At 40.7% G+C, this 27380-nt stretch overlaps 1 protein-coding gene across 1 annotated transcript; it reads right to left on the bottom strand.

Annotated features, from left to right (window-relative positions):
* Positions 1-60: 60 nt before the first annotated feature.
* Positions 61-27380, bottom strand: PPP4R2 (protein phosphatase 4 regulatory subunit 2). Its single transcript, XM_083869395.1, has 9 exons — positions 27234-27380; positions 26484-26565; positions 10198-10368; positions 5636-5729; positions 4784-4821; positions 4377-4451; positions 3873-4016; positions 3336-3604; positions 61-2398 (listed from the first exon to the last, which is right to left on the bottom strand). The coding sequence occupies exons 1-9, from the start codon at positions 27265-27267 to the stop codon at positions 2085-2087; spliced, it is 1221 nt and encodes a 406-aa protein (XP_083725521.1). The 5' UTR covers positions 27268-27380; the 3' UTR covers positions 61-2084.

Below are 27380 nucleotides of genomic sequence, written 5' to 3'. Positions count from 1 at the left end.
GCAGGTCTCTGCAGGAGTGGCATTAACACTGCTCAAACAAACATCTGGAAAGGTCACAGGTGCTTAAAGAACAAGTTTATTGACAATATTGTCACAAATAAAACAATCTAAAGAAAATTTCAGAAATCTCTAAACTTAGAAATTTTAAAATTTTCTCATTGGCAAAATATTAAAAAAAAAAAAAAAAAAGGAAGTGTAAGATGTCACTATATTCTTAAACTTTCCTAATTTCAATGTATTGGTTCAGTCCTTTAATTTAAAAGCACACATCCAACCCTTCAGCACAATGGAAATGAGTCAAAGTACAATTTTCCTTCTGCAAGGGGATCTCGATCAAGATTTTTTTTTTTGCAAGCGTCTCCCTGAATCCTGTCTGCTCACAACTTGATAGGTAACATCAGCAAGAAATAATTTTATAAATAGTCCAACTGAGCCAAATTAATTCTGGTATTAATCAAAACCTAAATTTCCCCCAAACAATACAAAGCAGACCATGTAGTACAATGAACTATCAGCATGCATTTTAGAGGTCATTTTTGTACTTCAGGTACATAAACTTAAAACCAAAGAGGGACAAGTGTGATAAAAATGTACTCAGATATTTCATAACATTAATATTTATTGCTTTATATGAATACTGTATTGAAAGCCCAAGCATTCAGTTTACACACAGAAATTATACAATTATATACCGTTTCACAATGGCAGTGAGCACTCATTACAATCTACAAAAAATCTACTTTACAGAAATTTAAAAATTCTAAATATCAAAAAGGTACAGTTGAAGAAACAGGTATAAATTTGGCAGCCAGTAATCGTGACTGGGAGGTTGCAGCTTGCATGTCTTTAAATATGGGAACTGGAAAATATTGAGTTTAAAGCAGTAGTTTGTGCTTTGAGCTGGTTTGAAAAAAATGTAACACTGGCTGTCAAAGTAGCATGTTTCAAAAATATTTCGTTCACTTCCAAAATGTTATACAAATCGTGGTGATTCCTCTGCACCCCTAACCCTTGTAGCTCAGGGACATGACCAGGGTCATATCTCCTCCCTTCCCATCCTGTGGTGTGATCAGCCCAATTCCACCTGCAAATCTTGGAGGGACTCTGAGACTTCTCTACAATATTCACAAGCTCCAAGAAGCATTCAAAAAGGCAAATACCTGCTCGTTTCTTCCAAGGTATTTTATTTTCAAACATTTCTTCTACAAAAAGTTTAAGCTAATTGTTTTGATTACAACGTTCTCAACATAAAGCACATTTTCTCATAAATAAATGAACTCCTTTCACTCAGGCACCTCAGAAGTATACAAAAATGTTGTCATTGGAACAGTTCTCTCGGAATGTCTTTTACTCTGGTGTTTTCAACAATGTTAGTACTTCCAGGGTTTCATATGGGCCAGATTTCATGTGGTTTGTTTTTTTTCCAGAGGCAAAGCAAAGTGCCTTGAGAGGTGAACTCAGTCTTTTCCTATAGAAAAAGTATTTGCTGTATTTATCTTTTATAGAAACAGAAAAATATACCCTTTCCCCCTTAGAACAGCGAGGGTACACGGAGGTGTGCATGCTGTGTGGAGATGTGTGTGTGAAATGGAACACATTTGAAACACACAACAGAAGGTTTCTTGGTGTGTATTTAAATAAAAATCCAGAAACCAGCCTGAAACCCCGAATTTCACATGTCAAATGTTGAAACTGTAACCAAAATATGAAGTAACTGCTAGAGCTGTCAGAAAAAGACAAGACAAAAAGCTTTCTTGCTTACATACAACTAGGTGTGGTGATCTCCAAAAAAGTTGTCAAAATTATAATTACCTTCCAGTTTAAAAACTTTTATTCTAAATAAAAAAAACTATACACAAACCACTGATTTGACCAAACGAAAGTTCAGCGGTAAGCAGGACCTGAAGGAGCTGGTATTCACAGTTCTTATCATGTACAACTCTTTCAAGGTTCAATCCATGGAGAAGTTTATTTTACAACCTGCTTCTTTTTGTAAAACTAAAGGTCCACTTTATTACATAAAATTATTTATACAGTGTAAAACCGGAGCCTTATGGAAAATACTGCCTCTAAGTTTATTTAAATTAGTCTTGCTCCATAGGTTCATCTGCAGCTTCTGTGGCTTCATCACTGTTTTCCATGGGGGTCTCTGAGGAGTTTTCTGGAGTTTCACTGGTGTAGGACCCCAGCTCTTCTGTGTCACTGCAGTCAGCTCCACTGGTGGCAGATGCACTGATGTCACTGTCAGCAGAGTGGGAATCCTTCTCTGCCCGGGGCTGCTCAGACTCCTCCATCTGATTGTTCTCCTCACAGCTCTCTTCAGCCACACTCGAGGAGTCACTGTCTTTTTCTGGATCTTTCCTGTCCTGACCAACGTTTCTGGGAGACATGAAGGACTCTAGGAACAAAGAAAGTACAGGATTACCAAGGGATTTTCCAACACTCCTCAATCCCTCTACTTTCCGCTCTGAGCTATGCTGAGCAAAACTTCCACAACACAGTCAAGGACAGCAAAAACAGACAAATCCCAATTTTATTAGAAGATGTAAAGAATTAGAGCCACCTGATAATTTGTGAGGATAGCCAAACTATGCCCACATACAATTAAAAAAAAAAAATTAACAGGTAGCTTTATTTATTTAAGCTTCCCTGGATAAAGATTAAGAAATAACTTTTTCTGGCTTCCCCACATTCTCCATCTGCCTTCAGCAGCAGTTTTTTGGAAATCATGAAACCATGGCAGTTTCAGGTCTACAGGAACATTGTACAAATACATGAGCCACAAAAAAGAATTCAAAGGAAACACAGAAGAATATGTAAAAAAATAGATTAATCTCTTAACTGCAGTTATTTCCTTTTTTCAACTTAGATACAGAGTCTGCCCTACAGTAAGATATTTTTTACTATTCTAGTAGGATGTGGAGATATTGTTGCTCAGTCTCCTCAGTGAAAGAGCACAAATTTGTATCTGTATTTAAATAAATTCCATAATTAATAAAGATAGTCAAACAGAGCTGTGACCCATCCCTGTTCTGGAGAAAGGATTAGAACATCTGATGATAACCCAACACAGGGATTCTTGAATTCTTGGTTTAAGAACCTGATTTAATTCATGGCCTCAGAAGATTTTAAGTACCCTTGCCTAAATTTCATATTAAGTGTAGGACCAAGGAAAAAGAAATAACAGAATTGCTAAATTATGCAAAATTGAATTACGAACAAGCAGCTCTTCTGTAAGCACAACTGGAGACCTTCAGCACTTCCAGCAGCACTGGTCTCCAGCAAAGAAAATCCCAACTCTTGGAAGTATAAGAAGACAGTGAAATCTGCAATACCTTCCTCCTCTTTCTCTGTACAGTGCTGTCTGGCACAGGTAGCATCTTTTTCTTTATCCTGAGATGTAGAGGATGCTTCTGTCTCTTCCCCCATGCCTGAAGAGACTTCACTGGACGCAGTTTGGTTTGGTGCATCTCTGGCTTCCCCTTCCTTGTCAAATTTAAGTCTTTTTACCTCATGTCCTTCTGCTTCTGCAGGATCATCCTCAGAGTGTTTATTTTTCACTGGGCTGCTCTGAGCACCTTCTGATTCAGACGCTGGTGATTCACTACAAGCAACAAAACCAGATGTAGCTTTCATTGAAGACAAACATTCACACTTTAAGAAAAAAGTAGCAACTACTTCGATTTAAACACATTAAGTGATAACAATAGTATTTGCTTCACTCATTACAGAACAAACCTCCAAGTCATCACTCCTGATTTAAGACTCCATTATGCATCCCTTAGAGGGCCAGTCTTTTAAAACTGTTTTAAAACATAAATAAAAAAAAACTAAGAGTAATAAAAACTCAGAATACACTCCTCCTGACAAACCTGTGTTTCTTCTCCTCTGTTTGCTGCAAGCTGGGCTCTTTATGCTCTGTGCTGTCTGGCAAACCGTTGGTTGTCATGGGAGTTGACAGCGAAACCTTCGTCCGACTCACAGGTCTGGGGGTCCCAGGGCCATTTACATTCGATCTTTAAAATTAATAATGGAAAGTTAATCCAGCCTTTTAGCAAAATAATTTGTTCCTATTTGGCAGAAAGTAGTTATACCCCTCTTCCTTTAAAAGATCAACAAAATGAAACAAATGGATGAGGGGCTTTGCTGTTTTATATTGAATAAAATATTCCTTGCCTACAACGCACAAATTTGGTAAGAAAATTTAAATAACGAAATAAATTCTCAACAATAAGGTTAAAGAGATATCAAAATACATGGCATACATGTTCATCTCTATCCCAATTCCCAGTATTCCATGTCACACCTCAGTTTTAAGGGTACTTCTTCCCAAAACTCCACTGCTTTTATCCAGTAACCCCTAGAACTAAACTCACCTGTCAGAGTACCCTGGTGAATTTCCGGGGAACATAACACCATTCATCCGATTTAAACTACTGGAGTTATTTTTCCTAACAAACAAAACAACAACAAAATGTTATGAATAAAGGAACTTTAAATCACTTTAAGCTTGTTTGTACATAGAATTTCCCAATCCCAAACCTATAAAGCTGTCTTACCACTGTCGGTCCCCAAGGACTTTTTATTTTTAATATTATTAATTATTAATTACACTTGCAGACACCATCCCTGCTGATTGAACTATTGATAAGATAATCTGAACTTTGCATATCTGGCTTTTAGATACAACTACTGACAGCAAGAGATACATCAGACACACACATGCATCCTTCCTGCTACTAACACAAGCTTGAAGTTTCATGGAAAAGAGGATTATACTCACTCTGAAGATGGATATACACAGCTGACAACCATGACATTCTGTAATATACAAAAAACAAACATATCAGGAGTTCAGAAACAGAAGCTTCAGCTCTTGACAACATCCCAGAACTTTTAAGTTAAAGGATTTTGGTCCTATCTGTTAAAATACCTCTGCTCCCTCTTACAAGGTCAGGATTTCATTAAGTTTGTTACTGTCCTAACGAAACCAGCACATGAAGCCTCAGGCCCAAGTGTCTGTAATTTCTAACGGAGGGATCTCTGGAGAACAAAGTATTCAGAAATGCTGAACATCTTATTGTGGAACCACATTTTCAAAGTCTCTTCCTGGCTTCTGAAGGATCCCACATTCTGATACAAGCTATGAAATGCCAGTTAAGACACCTGTGTGTTCTTCTGAAGGCACACAGCTACACCACAGGATTTAAATAATGAAACAAAAGACACTGGAGAGAAGGGGCCTCCCTTCTTCTTCACCTCTGGATCTACTCTGAAACCAAATGTGGGAAGAAATTCCTGATAAAACACTCAGGGTATTTCATCTGATCACTTCTAACTAGGACTCCACACAAAAACTGCCAATCCACCCTCCACAAACCACAGGTGGAATACTGCACAATGACTGGAAACACAGCAGCTGCAGCCCTGAGATTAATTTTTATGTCTGCAGTTATTTTAAAACTGTTTTTTGCTGCTGAAAGGTATGAAACAAACTCAGACACTTAAGAAGAGCCACCAGCTGTACAGTGGCTCTGAGCCCCAAGGAAAGCAGCAGACCTTTGGGAGCAATTGGGAAGTTATTAAGTGGTGGCTGTGACTGTGGAGCTGTGCTGTCTCTCAGAGAAATACATACCTTTTCCACACCTCTTAGAAATTTGTCTGTTCCTGTGTAATTCCTCCTAGGATCTGTCAGCAACTCACAGAGTCGCTGGATAGTGAAGGGGATGCTGCAATGAAATAGATTTATAACAATTTAATTTTATTTTAATAAGCACGACTGTTAGGAAGCAACAACATTATTGGTTTCTCCCCCTTACTGAGAAGGTGGAACAAAACCAGTACTGAAATTTTTTGTTACCATGAGCAATAGTGGGTGGCACCTCAAGGCTTTATTTTCCCCTATCTCATACAAAGCTGTTTCCTGTGCTCACCACCACAAAACCCAAATAGAATCTCAAATGCTTCACCCCACAACTCAAAGGATTCATTTAAACAATGAAAAGGAAATCAGATCATCATCAGTAAACTTTCTGACTGTGCTATTCCAGTATACAGAACAGAAATTGTAAGGGATTCAAAACAAATTTGAGTCATACACACTAGAGCTAAAAAAGTCTCAACTTGTAGTTTATTTCGGGTTTTACAAAACACAGTTACAGAAAAAGCAGTAAATGTTGGAATTAGTAGAACCATTATACTTTAACTGTTACAAATAATCTATTTTGCTACAACTGGACAATGTACTCTTCTATCAAGGAACGGATCAGGAATAATAATAATAATAATAATAATAGTGATGCATAAGCCCATAGGAACCACATAAACACATTTTTGTTGTTCAATTCTGCACTCAGTTTCATCCCTGCTGAAATGAGAAACTGACCTTTCAGACAATCAACACTTTACAGACAATTCCCAGTTACCTGAGGTGTCACACACTTTCAATCAAAGTTCACTGTCACATTTTAACAAATTTCTGTCAAAAATATTTCAGTAAAATTATCAAGTACCAGGCATTTTTACAGTTAACTATTGGAAGTTGAAGCCACAGGAATTTAAGAAGTTATCTAAGAAGAATATTTGATACAATACAATATTTATGAACCATTTTGTGGTTGGGAACACAACTGACACCAAACCCAGAGCAGCATCAATGCAGACTGACATGCCTGTGTGTGTATATCCCTATACTGTGATTTTTTTTCCAAATTCCAGGTTTATTATTTTCTGAGGAAGTCAGTCCATGGTATCTCCATGTCATGAGCTAACACAGCACAGATCTCCAGCTTTGCTCATGAGCTAAAAAGCCACATGAGAGATGCCCAGATCTCCACCAGCTCAGTGCAAAGAGGTCAGCACAGCCCCAATCCATCACCCCACATGACACTTCACTTTAACTAAAAGCCTGCAGTACTCAGAGAGTGACTAATAGCAACAGTTTAATGATGTTTTTTCAGAACTGCCTGTACATTCTGTTACTGAGACCCTAATCCTCAACAAACCAGAAAAACCACAGGTACAAATGTTCCTTCTAATTCAGTTTATTACATGAAGCTTAAGCTTGTCAATAGTTCTGCCATTATTAATTTCCCTTCCCTTGCTCTTCGCTGGTCAACCAGCAATCTTTGACACCCAAATCCTTCATAAAATCATCAAGCTTAGAAGAGACCTTTAAGATCAAATCAATACTCACAATATTCAGCTTCTGCCCAGTGCCTTCTTTTAACAAAATTCCCAACTTTAAAGTCACAAAGGATTTACTTGATCTGTTAATCTTTCCATAAAGGAAAAATATTCAGTTGATCTTACTATTTCTTGTGATGGTCATTTCAGTTTTGGGTTGGAAATTCATAATAAAGAGATTTTCCTATTTTTTTAACAGAATAGACAGTCCATTCAAAAATCCGTTTATTCAACAGAAACAAAAACATACAGATTTTTAAATTATTTTCCATCAGCCAGATCTCTAAGACATCCTGGGGAATCAGTACCTGGCTAATTTGGGTTTAGCTGTACTTAACTGGTCCCCTGGAATGCTGTGACATGAACTGCTTTGGAACATCAACACAGTGCTAATTCCCCAAGTAAGACAGAAAACTCAAATGTGCAGCCTGCAACTGCAAAAGGAAAAGCTGTGGTCCTATTTTACTCTCAGCTATAACAAGTTAAAAAGAAAAAGGCACAAGACAACTCATTTCCCTCCAAATTCTCCACAGCAAAGTGAAGTTTGTGCATCGAGCAGCAGATGGCACCCGGAATCACACAATCTCCCTCTGCAGGGAACTCCCTCAACAGTTACAAATGTTTTTAGCTGGCAAAAGCCAAAGTTAACTTCACCTCAGAAACTCTTTCTGGTGAAAAAAACCCTACTGTTTTAAAATAGTTCAACAACGTGATTTTAAAATGGAAGGAATTTAAATTGGTGTAAATCTATAAAGGATCACCAATGAAAAGTCTGTGAGCAGTAGGAGAGCTGATTGTAAATGCTCAGAAATTTAATTAGTTCAGCACATGAGCTGCATGAATAGTCCTGATCTGCCCACTTCAAATTCTATACCAACACACTCAAAACTGCACTTCCAGCACTACAGTCCAGAGTGAATTACAAACAAAAATTGATTTGGACAGGATTGAAGAGGGATCTGAGAAAATTACTTGTAACAGCTATATTAAATTGTAGCAAAAAAACCCCAAACCAACCCTGTAAATGAAATTTGGATTGTGACCTATTTTATTTATGCTGTGAAAACTTCTCTGTCATCAGAGATCCCCAATTACTTACCTTGGAACTTCCTTGTTTCACTAATAAATGACAAAAAGGATAAAAAAAAGGCAGAAGTTTCTACTCCAAAGCAATTGTAAGAGAATTGTAGAGAGAATCTGGCTCTGCAAACCCGTGCAGACACAATGTCAAGTAAAATACAGACAGATTAAAAGAACCAGTTTGTGCTTTCATTAAAAAGGACTTTAGCTAGAAAGACCCCAAAACAGGAGTCATTCTTAATGTGTTTTACTTCTTCAACTCAAATTAAAAGTTTCTACAAATATGATACATTGAATGAACTCTTTTCCTCTCTCTTAAACAAACACTAATAAAAACATCCCAATAATAAAGTCACATCAAGTAGGTTCCTTGTCTGCCCTGCTACCCTGAAATGACACCCAGAGCTCTAAAGAATCCTGAATATACAAATCACACAACCTAAAACCTGCTGCTGCTGCTTTTTGGACAGATCTCCACAGGATTCGGCTTTTACAATCACATCCTCCCTGTGGGGGTTCCAGGATTTACTAAATGAACCACTCTGCAATCCCAGATCCTGAAACATCCCCAGGCATGATTTCCTTTAAGGTAACTAATGGAGGCAGTTTGTTTCCTCAAAGCCTGAGAGTTTCTCTGCAAAGTATGAGGAAGTTGAGCTCCCTGAAGTGTTACAGCAAAGGATGAAAATAGCACAGGCACAGCCTCAGCTCCAGGCTCGTCATCCAGAGGTTTGTTCAGTGCTCTTGGGAACAACAGCAGATAACAGCAGCCCATTCATTAGCTGTCCCTGGGAGAACATTACCCATTCTGTGGGCAACGAAGCATTAACAAAAAGCTGGGGGAGGCGGCAGAGAGGCAGACTCGAGCATAAAGGATAGGTTTGTTTTTAAATTCCTGCAGTGAAGCAGCCCGGTATAAATATTGGGGAGCTGAGAACAAGCTGAATTTCACATTCTTGGAAGTCTCCTACATGAGAGCAATTGTGGGGGGAAGAGGAGAGCTGACCTAACACTCCTAAACTGCAAATAAATGAAGTAGCATGGAACAATGACAGTATAAATTATAAATACAGCATCAAATACAATACTGAGGACATGTCAGTAGCACTTCTGAACCTGAAATTCCAGAGTATCAGGAAGGCAAGACTCAGAACATGCCCATTTATCAACAAGCTGAGAAAAATGCTGAAAGTCTCTTAACAAGCACTGAGCACCACAACCAGGATGACTCAGCTTATGGCAAGTATGTAATCTAGTTTAGAAACAACAAAAATACTATGTAATCTAGTAAAAAGGACACACCAAACAGGACAAAAACATCAGGAGCTTTATTTGAAACAAAAAAAACTTCCAAAATTAAGAAACCAGCAAAGGGCACAGATACATTTCAGTCTAGGAACTGTCAGCAACAGCTCAAGCACTCCAAGTCCTTCATCAGTATCACTTCAGCTGTGAATTTGAATCTGGCATAATTTAGTAATTCCACCCTGGGTACACCTTTGCCACCTGGTCACCACAGTATGATTTCTTCAAAAGCCAGTGAACACAAAACAATCAGGAACTGACCACCAGAGGACCTCTTTCCATTTGGTGTTCCAAAATGCACTAGAAGAAATCTGACTTTACTGTCCATTTAACCCCTTAAATGTACACAGTAATATGATACTTCTTTGAACTGCACTGTTCAAAAGCTAACTAGATATTGAAAAAACAAAATGAAATACACCACAGCATGTCACACGTCACACCTTTCATTCAGTGACACAATAATAAAGTTCAGAAACTCCTGTCATGTATTTTCAAGGTGCATATTTGCTTCTGCTCATCTATTCCAGGAATCAAAATGAAGTCACAGAGACAATACAAACTACTGTGTTAAAAACTGGGAAAATACATTTGTTATCCTGATTTTAGAAAACAAAGGATACATACCCATTAAATCCAGTGACGATTTTCAGGATTCTTTCTTTCATCTCTTCAAAGGGAATATATTCCACATTTGGATTGGGGGGCCCTCTTGGTTCAGGAGCTGAGGTTCTGAAATCATCCATGACTTTCTCCAGTTTGAAAATAAAATAACCTTTAAACTGAGACCACTGAACCCTGGATAAAACACAAGCATTGAGAGAGAGGCGAGTTAGCCCTAAACCCAGAGCACAAGAGTGTAAGTTTGTGTTTGCATAACAACGCTCACCCTGGTATGCTGAGGGTGATAAACGAGGCAAGTACTGCTGGGCTGTTTTCCTTCCTGAATTTAAAGCACCGTGACTATTTCAACAATTACACTGGAACGATGTAACAGAAATCAACTCCCGCTAACAGCAGGTGAAGGTGTTTCTTTAAAGAACCAATATCCACTGACAATGTAAACCTAAATGTGAAATATACGCGTGTCTATACGATGTAAAGAGAGCCTACAGTGCTGCCTGTCCTTTTCACTGAGCTCATAAGAGGTGGACGGGAGAAAAAAAAAACAAACAAATAAACCCAAACAAACAAACAAACATTACCACCCCTCTATAAAAACCCACCACACCAAAACACAAAGTGTTTCAAGTTTGGAACCCACAGAGCAACTACACACAGCATTATCTGCTTCCCTCACAAGACCTTTCCATACCTTAAAAAACATTTCATGGCACCTCTTTTTCTCAAAAAGACAAGTATTTTCTGTATCACAGCTGGCACTTGTTGACGAATAACTGAGCAAAACAACTTTGACTCCTGATAAAGATTCCCACAGCAGTAAGCTGTTAAGATGTTTCCAAATTACCTCCTGCCTTACAGCTTCCAGTTTCATCATTTATAAAATTCTAGATATTGAAACTTTCAAGCAAACAGGTCCCTCTGACTGGGCAGAGCAGAGAAGTGCTGAGCCAGCCCTTGCACAGCCGTGGCCCCACGGAGCAGCCACAGGAGCCTTCAGGGCCCCCTTGGGATGGTGAATGTCTCACAGGGAGCCACATGAGAGCAACTGATTCAGTTCAGGATCGATTTGTTTCTATTCCTGTTGATGCAGGAGCCTGCACAGCTCCAGGACGGAGAAAAAGAAGAAACAGGGAATAACAAACCAGCAATAAAGAGAGAGAGAAAATGATCTTTGACATTTATCTGTAACACACACGATCTGGTAGGAGCAGGCTGGAACCAAACGAGTGTAAAATGTGAGCCCCTGGACAGCCCTTCAGCTCCTGCTCAAAGCAATATTAAACTATCCAGAGAAGTATTTAGCCAAAGGCTTTATCTGCACAGGCTGCCTTTGGTAGCCCTGACTATTGCTGCCCTTCTGTGGGGCTGACCCAGCTGTTTGTGCTGGGAACCACGAGTGATGTTTGTTCCTCCAGCAGCACCAAATCCCAAACCACAGGCCAAGGAAGCTCCATCAGCCTCCCCGCACCAGAAAAGCAGGGCCACATCATCTTTGTCTTGATTTTCTCATTTGTCTCAAAAAAATAATTATGAGGTGAAAAGGGGGGAAATACAGCTTACGTTTACCTATAGAGATCCAAAGACAAAGCCCCAAACTTTTACTAGAAATGATGAATTTGCAAGAATAAGGGAATTCCAAAGATTCCAAATCCTCTGTTTTCCTTCACAAGAGACCTTTAGGCATCTCACAACAGGAGGGAATTGCAGGACTCCGTGAGTAATATTAATAAAAACTAATAAATAAACAAACATCAAGGTCCCAAAAGGAAATGGCATGGATTGAGGAGCACCACTGAGTCTTGCTGGATTGTCTCCATTCAGCTTTCTACACCCAAAGCAGAATTCTATAATGTTCCACTGTACAATATCAGCCATTACCACCACAAATGCTGAATTAAGAGGCTGTACAATTCTGCAGTGTTACCACCAGGAAACCAAAGTGTCAGTAACAAATCACAGATTTAATACATAAACACACCACAACCACAGTAAATAATCCCATGACTGTGGAATTACTCCCCACAGAGCATCCCAAGAGCTTTATTTGCCTCATGAAAGGGGATTCCACCATTATTCTAAACATTCTTTGACAACCCCATTTGGATATATTTCCACACTTTAAAACTTGAGCTGTTCTTTGTTTTCATTGTTACTTATTTCTTGCTAAATAGTAACACTTATCTTTTCACAGACTATTAACCCATCAGCGTTTGAAATAAATCAACAACATGATGGTTAAAATGGCAATTTACTGTCTGAAAGCAGCACCCACCAGCTCCTTTATAATGCTGAAACTACAGAAAACAAACATTGTAACATTTTCCCCACATCGAGAAGTTGAGAAAACTATCACTTGGATTTTAAACTCCAAATTTTAATTAGTGTTTCTCCCATTATAAAAAGAACTTACATCTGCACCATACTGAGCTACAGACACAGAAAGCATCTCTCAACCTGCAATTCACACAATAAACACAGTAGTCCTGTGCATCTCCTGACATCAGTGTTGTTAAAATAATCAACTCACTTCTGACCAAAAAAAAAAAATCAAAATTACTTCTGCAGGGACAATATGAATTTCTCAGTTCCCATTTATTTAGTGGAAGTGATCAAAAGTGAGTGTCACAAGAGCCGAGTCACCTTTCCTGTTTTACCAGTCTATGAAAATGACACGTACAAGAAGTTGGCACCAGCTGAACTTTACAAACTCACGAGTGTCATCCACAGAGAAAACCAGTTCCTTTATAACAATGGGCAGAACTGCCTGGCAATACAAAATTACGATTAAAAGTTGCATATCAAAGCAATCTTTATCTACACCTCTAGAAATGTTATCTCCATTCACTGGAAGACTGGTTGCTTAGAAAGACAGACAAACAAGTATAAATATCTGATTTTTAGGAAAAGAAAATTATTCTACATGTATCAGAAGCTTCCTGAGAAAGATCTCTGTTTTCTCTGCTTTGAGAACCCAAAACCAAGAGAAAAGTTTGGCCAATACCTTCTATAGTTAGATCAAGAGCCAAATAGAAGCAAAAGAACATTCTTCTACTCTCTGCTTTATGTACAAGCTCATTAAGTTTTATACACTGGAAAATAACTGATAAACATCTTAAGTTCTGTAAGAATAACAAATTGAAGAAATTCCATGGAGAAAATACTGTTCATACTTTTTTTTCAGAGCAGACTTGTTTATAAATACTTGCTCTTCCCACTCAGGATTGCACATAATCAGCCTTTTCTTCCAAACCATGCTCTTCCTGTCCACTACACTGACTTGGGAATTTGTACCACAACTTTGAGAGCTTTTAGAGACACTCAAAGAAAAAAAACTTACTGAGAATGCTGCATGTTCTGAAACAACACCTTCAAAAATAATCCTTAAAAAAATCAGCTGACCCCAAAATGTTTTGGTTCAGTGTACTCTTATTCTAGAGAATGATGCCTTTGTAGTTATGTACATTTTCTGTACATCAAGGCACCTTTCACTACAATATCTGGGTCACCCTGTGTAAATGCAGCTGTACAAAGAGCTCTCCTGGGATAATGAGCCTGGAGTTCCACACATGCTCCAAATCATTTAGGGAAAAATGCCATTGGAAGAGTCCTCTGCCTCCCTCCCACCAGCTCCTGCACCACCCTTCCCTTTAATCAACCTAAATGATTCACTCTGGGGTACAAAAAAATCAAGAGGAAGAAACTGATTTCAAGTAAAAAGCATCTAACAAAAAAAAAGGCAAAGGCAAGGCTGAAGAGAAACAATCACAGCACTTCAGAACTACAGCCTGTATCCAAATACACACCACACATTTCACATTTTCCCAGGACAGACACAAATGCTGGTAAGTTTAACTCAAAAATTGAATTCTTTTTTAAAAAGCACCTTTAGAAGTCAAGCAACAAATAAATGACAGCATGGGAGCTCACAGGGAGTCCAACAATTCAGTCTTTCTACCTTACTTAAACATTTTATACGTGCTAATTATGTGCTTCAAGTATGAGAGGATGTTTAACACCCTAATATTGTACCCCAGTGCAGTCCCTGACCTTGCAATTTCATTAAACATTAGAAACATAAGAGAGAAATGGATGGAAGAGATTTGAGTGTTTGAAGACACTCAGTTGTGTTTTTTTGGTCAATCAGGACAGCAGACAGCACCTGAGCAAACAGCCAATCCCACAAGCTTTGAGAAGATTTACATGTAATTAGAGAGACAACAATGTGAGGGAAGGGTGAGGAAGGGTGAGGGAAGACGTGAGACATGAAATGAGTAAGTAGAGATTAAATTAAATTACAGACTATGCAAAACAAACAAACAAAAAAAAAAGCTAATAATTTTTTTTCTCAAAAAATCCCACACAGAACTACATAAAACCCCAGAACAGGATCAAAATTAGTAGGTGAAGATAAGATAAGAAACTTAAACTCTAAGATGAAAGCCACAAAGGAAGGATGGGGAATTCCAGTCAGAATGGTGCAACAGTAACACACTGAATCACTGAGAGTTCATGAAGCAGCAAAAACATCTCCACTGCATAGGGAAGAATAATAAACAACAACAACAACAAAAAGAAGGGAGATCAATTTAGACACAATCTAACAAAGAACACAATCCTAAACAGCTCTGATCTCTAACAAAAGCAATCAATCTATTTCACACCTGGACTTGAACTACACGATTTGCTCTTGGAACTAATCCATTACTACAGATCAACAGAATTTGCCAAGCAACATCAACCAAGTCCAGAAATGCACCAATTCTACTTGATGAACAGGGAACAGGCCACCCCAGACAGAAAGCAGGGCAAGCAATCTGATGCAATGCTTTGATTTCAAAGAATTAGTAGCACAAAGTTGCTTGCAAGGAATGACTTTGTCTCTACTAACATGATTTGCATAGGATTCATCCTTCCAAACATGCATATCCAAACAAAATTGCATTTTACATGGAAATAATCTAATCATATCATTCCCAGAGTGTAAAAGACATCCCCTCATTCCCTTATCTCCTGCTTATGCAAAACGCTTGTCCTGGAGAAACTGTGAAAGCAGCTTTCTCTCTTACCACAATGGTTATTGAGGAGGAGAACCACCAGCTCAACATTTGCCCTATTGTGTGTCAGAAATTAACTGATATTTTCTTCTGACCACTGGACAAGTTTTTATACTTGATTCTTTTGTCATTTGGTATAGTCACTTTGGGAGGTGTCAACGAGAGAGAAAAGCCTGAAACATTTAACAAAGTTGTTTGGGCAAGACCTGACAAAGGTGAAAATCCTGACTATTTTTAAGGGAAAACTATCCATGTTGAACAAATTATATGGTTCCCTCTCACATATTCAGCACTGCAAGGCTTTGCTGAGTCCATCCCTACACCAACACGATTTGGACACGAGGTGGAGGTTGAGCTGCCAAGTCTCCAGGAGTGCAGAAAACAACTACACTGATTTACCCATCTCCCTTTTTAAATCTGTCATTAAACATCAGAAGAACCCTAAGGGAGTGCATATGGCTCATACACTTTAGACAAACTAAAGATTTTAAAGTTCAAACTCCAGTAAGACCCACTGAAGCAAAGCAGGACAAAACCTAAAATTGACTGAAGAACTGGAGGAAGGATTCAGAATGCCTGAAACGAGGCTAATTCCTGAAATGAAAGTACCGCAATTATTCCATAAATCTTTCTGGAATTGCCTTACAGATTACAGGTTTAATTAAGAAAAACATTATATTGAAGAGATGTTAAGCTTCCAGAGACCCAGCTATGTACTTAAAACATGAAGAGTCCCAGGAGTCCTGGTAGGATGTCTGTCTTCAGATTTCACAGTGTTTAAGTTCATTACAAAAATTACTTGATTTAAATTTTAAGAGGATGCCATCTGTTTTGGAGAGATGCTGAATACCACACAGCACATAAAATGAAACCAAAGTAGATCTTCTATTGATTCTGTTCATTGAACAGGCTATAAAAGAAGTATCAGATTTTAATAAAAGAAAATATTTCCCTCTCCATGCTTCTCCTACTATTGGCTCTCTGACAAACAGGAAAAAAAAAAAAAAAAAAAAAAAAAAAAAAAAAAAAAAAAAAAAAAACCACAAAAACAAATCAACAAACAACAACAACAACAACAACAACAAAAAAAACACAACCCCCAAACAAACAAAAAATGCCCCACCAAATTAGTATATTTAGGATGCAAACTAATGTTTGCACTAGTTTGCTGGACTTTATGTCCAGCTAAACTGATTTTAATGTCCTCAGAACACAGAAGGAAAGAACCAGAGGACAGTTTCTGAGGGGATCCCATAACATGGAGCAAGAGATGTGAGTCACTGGTATTACCTTTGTCCCCCAATTTTTGCTGACCTACATTACACTCCCACAGAGACCTGCTAGTAGGAAACAGGTGTTTTGAAGTGAAATAACTTGCCAACTTTAGTAACTGTTTCTTTTCTTTTGTGCCTTGTTCTAGAGCTCCCTAGGAGATTAAGATATACTCTTAAGACACAGTAATTCCCCCAGGCTGTGAAAGGCAAAATTAAAGTTTCATCCAAAACAAGTGAATTCCTTTTCTATTCTGGTCTATCAATGGGATCTCCAGAACTATTTGGAAAGTGAAAAGGCAGAGAAAATGAAGTGCTCTCAGCAATCACATACCCAATTCAAACCCCTGGCAAGGCAGCAAACTTTCCAGCATGCTCTTCCACAGCCTGGATGCAAGATGTATCCAACAGGAATACTGAGGACTAGATGGAATATGCCTGCCCAAATCCAAGGCCCGTGTCTGCCACCAGGGAGCACAGAACTCCTGCCAGGCACGAGGGGCCCCAGCAAGGCTCCATTTCTCCAGGCTGTGCAAAGAGCAGCAACGGGGAGGCAGCGCTGGAGCCTGACCGGGACTGCCCCTGTGTCTGTCCTGTCCTGTCCCCCCTGCATGGGACAGCCCAGCCTGTCCCCATGTCTGTCCTGTCCTGTCCCCCCTGCATGGGACAGCCCAGCCTGTCCCCATGTCTGTCCTGTCCTGTCCCCCTGTCTGGGACTGCCTGGCCTGTCCCCTGTGTCCATCCTGTCCCCTGCGTCTGTCCTGTCCCCGTGCCTGGGACTGTCCGGCCTGTTCCCTCTGCCCATCCTGTCCCCCATCTGTCCTGTCCCCCTGCCCGTCCTGTGCCCCAGCACTGGAGCAGCACCCAGGGATCCTCTCCAGCAGCCAATGGAGCTGCAGCTGCACAGGAAACCCTTGGGCTGCAGGTCTGTGGGAGAATGAGAGGCCACACTCAGCTCTTCCCTCGGGTTTCTCTGTTCTACTGCCTCCACCTTTTTTTGCCGCGGTTTTGTATCAATCCTTGCCTTACCCAGCACGCCCAAATTTGAGATCTCTTCAGTGGCAATAAACAAGGATATCTGGACACACAGAGTTATACAGAAGGGGTGCACAACCTAAAAACCTTAAGAACTGCCTGTGAAACACAATTTCCAGCATTTTCAGACCAACAAATGAAAAACCCCAAACCTCTTGCCCTTTGACATGTTAGCTTTCATATAGGAATTACTATTTCATTATTTATGATATAAACAGATTGCTTCTTAAACAGGTGAGCTTTCAACTTTTTCAGAAAATATCTCTGAAAATTTCTGGGATGAAAAGCTGCAGCATTGAACTCCCACTAACAGGGAGAAGTTCCACAGGGATCCCACCTCAGTGCAGAGCAGGAGGGGGCTGTGCTGGCCCACCACACACTTCACCTTGTCCTTGGTCTACACCAAAAAGGGGCAAGCCTGCCCTGCTGCTCCCAAACACTCCTGTGATCCCACACACTAGGAGGTGAGGCACATCACTGATCTAACCACAAAATCAACACTGCAGATAAGGCAGAGTGAGATGTGTGGTGTGACTAGTAGGGAGCTGAGCCACTTCTTTAAGCAGCAGCACTCATTTATCAGATAAAAGAAGATACCCCACCTAATTCCATTCTTGGTTCAAATAGTCTTTGTATTTTAAACTTAGTTTTCTATTTCCCATGCTTTATTTTAACAGTATTTTGATGCAATCCATTGCAGTGTCATGATTTTTGCACGCTGCTGCTATTTCCCCATCCACACAGTGCAGATTAAAATGGGAAATTCCAAACAATGACAACAGATTTACACAATAAAATCCCCTCACACCAGTGGAGACTGGCTTCTCACATGCTTCTGGGAAGCAGACAAATGCCTCAACCTCACATCAAATCAAAGCCTTAAGCAAGTGCTAGACCCTTTATGAGTGTTTCTAAATGAGCAATCAATTTTAAAAGCTGAGGTGCTGCAAGTAGGGTGAATTTGCTGGAACACTGTGCCTTGCTGCAGAGTTTGCTCCTGTCAGGAAAACACCAGCAAAGCCTTGTCCTGGGGGAGCGTCCTGTTCTCTTTCACCTGATAACTCATGTAAAATTAAACATTCTCACATTTTATCTTCAGTAGGATTTTACCTCATGTTACCTTTCACTTTAATTAAAAATATATTGAAGAGTTCAAAGGAGGAAAAACTGGTATTTCCCACAAGCACAGGAGGTGTTTTTCCATTTTCACTCGCTGATTGCTGTCAGTTTAAATCCAGCCTTTGCTCTCCTTGGGAGCACAACGAGCTCATTCCAGAACCAGGGAAACTGTCAGACATTAGAACTACATTTACTTCAGTAGTGTGAGTGTTCACCTCTGCTGCTTGCAAATTACTACTGCTCTTGCCAGGAACAACAAAGATTAAGATTTAGTTATGGAAACAGGCAGCTGAAGAAGACATTAAAGCACTATCTGTAATCATCAAGGGACTAATTCTGATCTCTGCTGATAAATATTCAGCTGACTCTAACAGAATACAGCTGTCCCACAGAACAGAAAAAAATTTCAGTCCAAAACTTTCTAAGAAGTATATTTGTGAATACAGATCTCTAAAACTAAACACAAGTACCTTTCATTTTCTTTTATTTTAAAGTCAAAAACTGACCACAGAATGAAAAAGTACAAGATTACAACATTCTTCATTCAAAAATTAACTTCCTTATAGCAGAGTAGAGAGCAATACAGGATACCAGTGTTGCTTCAGGTATCATTGGTTTGCCCAGAATAACCAAATCCACACAAGAAATGCTGCAGCTCCTGGGGTAAGTGTAGCTGTCACTGTTACAGGAGCTGAGGCCACACTGAGATAACATGATCAGATGTTTACTGTATCAAGCAATAAAGCTGGGAACCAGATTAGGAAAATGCACCCTGTGCAGCTATTCCTGGCCCTACTGCAGTGAGTCCCTGTGGTTGCCACCTCAGGCAGTGCCCAAAAACCCACAGGCCTCACTCAGGTCTCACAGCACCACTACTGGGATCAGGGAAATTGCACTTGTTACTGATTCCTTCCAAAACCAGAAACAAAAGCCACCCAGTTGCCTTCTCCACAAGGCAGCTGAGCTGACACAAGCTAAGCCTGGGATGACAAGGTCACCCTACCCACAGGCATTGGGTGTTTGTGCATCACCACACTCCCCTGCCACTTCCAAGCCAAGCACCACCAGGTACTGCCATCATGGAAAACTTGTCATTGCCTTCAAACAGTTTTATTTCTAAAGCTGAGACCTGCCAGACATGTATCAGCTTTGTGGAAAAGCAGCATCAGTCTGGTTGATCCACAAATTGATAATCCACTTTCTCAAGTCAACCAGACTGTTTTGTATCCCTCCTTCTGTGTGCACCATTACCTTGTTCCTTCTCCCTATGTACCATCAGGCACAAACTTTTCCAAAAGCTTTGGACAGGAAGAGGGATCAAGGCTCACCAATTACAAAGTCAAAATGGAAAACCATCCTTGCCAAGGAGAAGTGTAATATGGAGTGAACAATACCCAAATGCCTGGGAAAGTCCTTCAGATGAGATACTAACAAGCACAGTCTCCACAGAACAGAGATTTGAGGCCCACTGGAAAATATGAGAGGTCACACTGAGGCAGCCACTGCTGCAACGTCACTGAGAGGTGAAGGTACAAAGCAAGAGAAACCCTGAGGATGACAACAAATCCCATCAAGCAGGGCAGAGAACTGAGCTGGAGGAGGAGAATGATCACAGAGTACAAATAAAAGTGATCATCAGAAACACGTGCAGCTGCATTAACTACAGAGAATACAGAGTGGGGAGGTTTTCTCTGCAGAGTGCCATGGACTGGCTGCCAAAAAGATTATCAGGAAATGTGCTTACAGGAATGAACTGTGTATAGCAACAGGGAAGGAAGCCACAGTAACACTGCAAATCTGAAAGTGCAAAGAGTTACATTTGTTATTAAAACAGTCCAATCACCCCAAAAACCTCAGTGCTGCAATCAGAGTTTGCCTTTTGCCTTTCCCTACACGTGTATTCCATAGAGAGACTAATGTTTATTACACTCAGTTCATCACACACATTTTATAATGGCAGTTAAAGTCTGACCTTTACACTGTAAACCCCACTCCCAATAGATATGAAGCAGCAGCACTTAAAATAAAACACTACAACAGTGTGTTTCCCAAAGCAGCGAGTGATTTCATCGACATCACCACCGACTGCTCTGACGTACTACAGCTACACAATTCACACATACAGAAAGTTTTGTTTAGAATAGAGATAAAAGAGCTAAATTAGTGTTGACATAGGTACATCAGCAGGCTTTTTGACCAAAGATCCCTGTCCTCTCGAGACATCAGGGGATTATGGAACAGAAAACAGTGGAATGGGAATTAGTGGGGTTACTCCCAGATGATGAATGGAATGGAGTGAGTGAGGAATAATAGTGGACAACAATGCAAGGAAGTTTGCTCACATCTCTTGCTTTACTGAGAACATGGAAATGGAAGAGGCTTAGGCTGTCAAAGGCCTACAGAAACTTCTTTCAGAAAAATACGATTCTGCTCATTGCAGCAGAAACTTGAGAATTGTTTTATTTCATGTTTTAAAAAAATCATAAGGAATTACATTCCCCAAATAGGCACTGAGATTTCCAGAAAGTAAGTTGTCTCCAAATCAGAAAAAATGCTAGCACACACATGTCAGGCAAGAAAACTGCTCGTTGAATAAAAGCAGAGAACATACTTTAGGGGAAAAAATAGATTTAAATTTAAGCATGTGAAATAAGCCAGAGGACATATGGCTAAAAAAACCTATACATTTGTAACAAGAGAAAGGATATTATACAAGTGTTCAGAGTACATAGTTAAAATACTTGAACTGAGATGCAAACTTATTCTTGTAGGAGTTCATGGCTACTGTATCTTCATTTAGCTCTCCCACAGCTGACAAACTATTTCACTGCTGTAATAAACTAATAGAAAAGTTAAACTGATACAAAAAAGCTTAAAAGCATAATAAGAAAAAGGTTCACTGCTACATAATGTACATGAAACAGCATCAAAAGGTCAAAAGTATTTTTGCCATTATCTTTGGTGGAGCTGCAGTTATGTAACTTACATTTACAGTTATATAATTCACCAAAGGCAAATCATCCCTGATCCACCTGACTGACTGCCGAGGAGGGAAGACCAGAACTGAGCTGTAGCTCAACCTGAGCAAGGCACAGCAGCACAGTCTGCCCTGGCAAAGCTGCAGCCCCAGTGCAGCAGCATCAGGCTCCTCTGCAGTGCCCCTGGTGCCAGGGAGCCAAAGTCCAGCCACGCCCAGATGGAAAGGCTGGAGCTCAGAGCCCACAGCAGGGCACCCCCTGTGCTGGCAGCCTCTGCTGTGACCGAGGCACAGCTGCCTCCAGAACAGGCTCTGCTGCTGGAGCCCAGCTCTGCCTTCCACCAGTGAAGGGCTGATTGCAGCCAGGGAGATGGAAACAGGCTCCTGTCTGAGATGCACAAGTGCAGGGTGAGAAGCTCTGGGCCCAGGATGCCCCAAGGGAAATTTCTTCCCAGTGCATGTGGTTACACAGTGAAACAGGGAACCAAACTGAGGCTGTGGAATTGCCATGACTGGGGATTCTCAGCAATGCTGCACAAAGTCCTGATCAATTTTATTTAACTTTGGAATTAGCTCCCCTTGAGCACAGGGTCTGCCTGCATCACCTCCAGAAGTCACTTCCAACTATTCTATGATGGTAGCACTGATGTCCAGATCTGCTCTACAATCACACAAATTAAACTTGACTCACGAAACTCTGCAAAACCCACTGACATTGGCCCTCAAGGAAACATGTGAAGAAACAACTTCTGTTTTCAGGTTCAAATGAGGTTCAAATTAATATTTCAGAGTTTCCAAAAGAATTTCACTACAGGAAGAAATAAAAGCAGAATGTATTTTAATGGCTGCACTAAGGGGAGGAACTGGTGTAGCTGCATCACATCCTGGGCTGTGTTCTCTGCTCAGGCCTGGAAGGATTTTACAATTAATCACTTCTGCCCATGAACTGCATTGCTCCACATTTTGGTCCTTCATTACTTTCTGGATTCCTTCACTGTCAGTAAGTTTCTGCATTATACTTTCCACTACAGTAAGCCATTAAAACTGCACTTTATAGGTTCCCTGCCCCAGGGCAGGAGTGGGGGAAATGCATAAAAACCAACATAAAATTTTTGATTGTTTTAGTTTTCTAGGTTTTATTTTCCACTTTAGAAAAATCTAGTTTTCCTTTCCAGTCCAACACATTGGATTTTCTTGGTGAAGTACCTAAATAAATGGTTTTAAAATATTTTTGCTATTGAAGGGACAGAGTGACTTTTAACCCAAGAGAATTTTCTAAGAGGTAAGAGAAAACATTTTAAATACAGGACACAAGATCACAATTGATAAGTGATCCTCATATTTATTTTTAAGAATTCTTCAGAAACAATAAAAAAAGTTTCACTGTTGCACTTCACTTTTAGTACTGCAGTGCTCTGACTTCCACCCCATCCCTTAAAGCTCTTTCTACTTCAGAAAAAAATAGACAAGTGGATTTCTTATTAAAAAAAAAAAGGGCACAAAGACTCATCCTGCTCCTAGAGGTCTTTCAGACACAGTTAAGTACCAGGACTAACAAGTCTCCTCTCTCTTCACTTTCCTCAGTGTGGCAAGTCACACTGATCTGTTACAAACTGGAGACAAGGAGGTCATAACAAACTTCCCTGACTGCACTTGGTCTCACTAAGAAAATTCCCTGTTATAATCTCAGTAAAAAAAGTCTGGTTAATTGAAGAGTACGTCACTCCTCTGAAAAGGAAAAAACAACTCCTAAGATTCAAGACAACTTTAAAAAAGGTTGAACAACAAATTTTATATTATATTTCACTTAAGGCTAAGTCTTACCATGGCAACTGTTAAGAAACAAAAATATTTCCAAGCAGCCAAGCAATCAGGCTTTTCCTTCTGTCACCTCTAATATAGGAAGTTTAGACTGGCTTTTATAAATGTAGGCCATCATCTCACCCACAATTAAGTGAATGGTTAACTTGGCACAAGAGGAAAACTTCAACTTCAAAAAGATGAAGTGAATGCACATCATTGTATGCTCAGGATTTTACTGCACAGCGCCGATAACACGACTAAGCTCACACTGATAACAGAACCAAAATTAGCAATGTTTTCATTCCACACCTCCCTTGTAAGTGAAAAGGATCTCTAATTACAATAAAGATACTAAGAGTCTTATCACAGCTCTCACCCTTTGTTCCTCCACCACCTCTCCAGTTGCACTGAAGTTGGAAGTTCCAGCTACACGTGGATCAATGGGCTGAGCTTGGCCAAAGGAGCAGGACTGTGACAAGTTCCAGCCCCAGGTTGGAGCTGCAGAAGCAGCTCAACAGTGAACAGTGACCCAGGGGCTGCTCCAGAGACACCCCAGGAGGATCAGAGCCTCAGCTAAACCTGCACCCACCTTCTCCCAGCTCCCGGAGATGAATAAACACTTTGGAATAAGTGCGGGCAGGGACGTGCCCAGAGACCTCACCTGAGCCCGAGCTTCCATCTGTGAGGAGCTGTGTGTGCCATGACCAAGCTTGGAGTGAGCTAAAAAGTCACTTTAATTTACTTCATTACCACCTTTTCCAATTAATTTGACTAAATCACCAAGATCTGTCTGGTAATGTATGGGGGATGAGACCATTTACCCCGGGATGCAGAGTGCAGTTTATCCCTTAAAAATCACTATTCATGATGAAGCTAAAAAGCTGACAGAACCCCCATAAAAACCATGTAACTCTCCCAGAACTAACAACTGAAAGCAAAACTATTGCACATTTCACTTGTCCTGATTTGCCTCAGTACTTTTTGTTTGTTACACAAGGAACAGGCTGTGACTGAGTAAGATCCATTGTTTTTCAATAATCAAGTCTGCAAACCATGGGTGTAATTACCCCTGACTAAATCATCCTTGCTGCTTGCTTTTTTTTCTAAACTATACTCTGAACTCCGTAAAAATCCTAACAAATGTCACTGAAAATAAGTATTTTACCTTCTCATTTCAAAGTATCTATTTATTAATAGTTTAGATTCTATTACATAAAGTTACTTTTGCATGGATGAAAATAAAGACTATCTAGAGAAAATTTAATTTGTTGGAATTTTGTAGGTTTGTCTATTCCAGAATACTTGTACAATAGTCAAGATGTACCAGCTTAAAAATACATGAAGTTCTTAAAAGGACATTATCAATCTTCATATGAGTGATTCCAGGGAGATTTTAATTTTTATTCATTTCTTCCCTGATATTTTGATATATAACACCTCAGTGAACACACAAGCATGTTTGATGAACAAACATGAACAGACTTTGGTAGATAATATGAAGCAAATTTAATATTATAAAACAGTATTTCCATGCCTATCTCCAGATTATATTAGACATTTCTGATGTTCACATCCAACACTTAAAAAAACTCCCAAAAATTTAATGAAATTGAAAGGTTCAAGAAGGCTGAAAAGAGATACAGACATTAAAAAAAAAAAAAAAAAAAAACTAGAAAACAGAAGGCAGGATCTGTGTATCAGATGACAGATCCTAGTTCAGGTTTAAGTTTGTAAAAATAAAATAAAAATAATACAAAAATAAGCCTAGATTTCCTAAATGAAAATAACATCAGAGAGGAAATAATGTTCCCAAGAACTTGCCCCTGTAGAACCACTTTTTAAAAATTACTTTGAAATATACGTGATAGTGGCAGAAACAATAAAAACAACCTGAAGAAACATCTCAAAATGGGAAAAATATTTTAAACATATTTTAGTATGAGCTTACTATGGTGTGGTTTTTTCTGTATAACAAGCACTAAACCAAAATATTAAGCATTACAGCTGTGTATGTCTGCTGAGCATGAGCCTTCTATTCAAAGAGCAAAGTACATTTCAGAACTTGTTTTTCTTTCTAAACCATTAATCCAAGCAGCACTAGCAAGCTACCAAAAAAAAAAAAAAAAAAAAAAAAAAAAAAAAAAAAATTACAAAAGCCCTTACAAGTTGGAGGGACTCTAGAAACTCAAACAAAGGCCGTGCGGTCGCTGGTTGGTCACAAAACACTCGTAAAAGCACATCTCCCCTGCTGGAGCCGTAGTCTGGCACTAGGCCTCAAAAACAAGGAGCCAGCCGGGGCGCCAGAAAGTGAGCCACACTCCGGCAGCGCAGGCGGGGAAGCCTTTCCCCTTCCTGCCAAATAGTGATCCCCAAGGAAGTCACCGGCCCCGATCCCGGGAAGGAGCGCGGAGCCCGGGAAAGCTCCGGGAAACCGCCGGGAAAGCTCCGGGAAACCGCCGGGAAAGCGGCACAGGAAGGGCAGCAGGAGGGAAACTCCCGCACCGGCCGAGGAACGGCGGAGCTCGGAGCGCTTCCCGCAGCTTCGCCCGCAAAAGCGCGGCCGGGTTGTCCCCTCCTCACCAGACACAACCACAGGAGGGTTACAGAAAGAAACAATCCGAGCCACTGGTATCTTTGTGTAAATAACACAATTGGATACTGCAAACAGAGTTATACAATAGCGTATAGCACACATTGTAACAGCAGCTCGAATTGCCGCTTACAAAACCTGAATCTCTCCTTAAAAAATCCGGGGAAAGCAACAGGTTTTTTTTATTGTGCTGAGCAGGGTCAGTAAGACCTGACAGACACGCCAGAGCAAAGCCTGGATGAGAAGTCTCCCCTCCTAAGATCAAAGTATCAGCAAACTAAATTAATCCGCACAAAATTAAGTGGGAACTAAGGAAAGCTTATTGAGCTCACTGAAGCAACCTACACGCAAAAAAAAGAATCCTGGTAAAATCTCACTGACGTAAAATGCAGGAATTGTTTTAAGTCACAACTGAGGACCACGAAAAGAGTCACACTTACATCGTCTCTCCAGTCTTAGCGACATGACAAAGAAACTGATCCAGTATTGGACACACTTCCTTCTTTCCTCTCTTCTCAAAATCTGTTGGCATGAGAACGACACAAAAAGAATGGTAAAAGAAGACGGGACAGAACAAAAAATTCACAATAATTAGCGATTTGCTTCACCTATCAGTACAGCTCCCACACAAACACTGTTGAGCTCTCACAATGCTCCGGCTGTTCCCATGAACTCCACCAGCTCCCCAGCCCTGGGAAACACTTATTATTTTTCCTGTGGAGAAACCGCACGCACCAGAGTGGCAAAAGTTGATTTGCAACTTCTTCTGAGCAGCTACGGCGCAGTAAAGAGGCCGATTTCGTCAAGCCGAGCCCGGAACAGAGAGGGCTGGGGAGGGAGAAGGGGACAGGTCCGGGCTGGGCCGGGATGCGGGGGAAGGGGCCGGGATGGGGGGAAGGGGCGGCCAGAGCGGGGAGAGCCCAGAGTCACTGACTGATCCCCCCTCACGCAGCCCCAAGGGTCGTTGGGTGGGGAGATCGGGGGCTCTGCCCTCCCCTTCCCACAACCACCCCCGGGCTGTCCCCACCCTGCGGGACCCCCCATAACGAGCCGCCCCCTCCCCGCAGCGCGGGGCCCCGTCACCCTCAGCGAGGGGCGCTCCCCCCGCCGGGGCTGAGGGACCTCGGTCTTCCCCTCGGCGCGGCGACACCGCTCGCTCGCCCACCCCCCGCCGCCAGCCTCGCCACCACCTTTCAGCGCCTCCTGCAGCCTCTCGACGTCCATGATCCGCCCGGGCGATTCCCCCGCGGCTCGGCGCGGCTCCCCCGCCCCAGTCCCGCGCAGACCGGGCCGCGCTCACAGCGAGACCCCGCGCTCAGCGACGCTCCAACATGGCG

Source organism: Zosterops lateralis, assembly GCF_965231275.1.
Source record: "Zosterops lateralis genome assembly, chromosome: 11".
NCBI lineage: Eukaryota > Metazoa > Chordata > Aves > Passeriformes > Zosteropidae > Zosterops > Zosterops lateralis.
The sequence above is the reverse complement of the archived record's forward strand: the minus strand, read 5'-3'. Positions and strand labels throughout refer to the sequence as shown.

What these genes read in the sequence shown, in the direction of transcription:
- PPP4R2 (XM_083869395.1), bottom strand. Translation starts at nt 27,267, where the DNA reads ATGGACGTCGAGAGGCTGCAGGAGGCGCTGAAAG. An exon ending in GCTAAGACTGGAGAGACGAT is followed by an intron (nt 10,369 to 26,483) that starts GTAAGTGTGACT and finishes TGTTTTATCCAG; the next exon opens with GGTTCAGTGGTCTCAGTTTA. An exon ending in ACAGAGGAGAAGAAACACAG is followed by an intron (nt 3,605 to 3,872) that starts GTTTGTCAGGAG and finishes TGTTGCTTGTAG; the next exon opens with TGAATCACCAGCGTCTGAAT.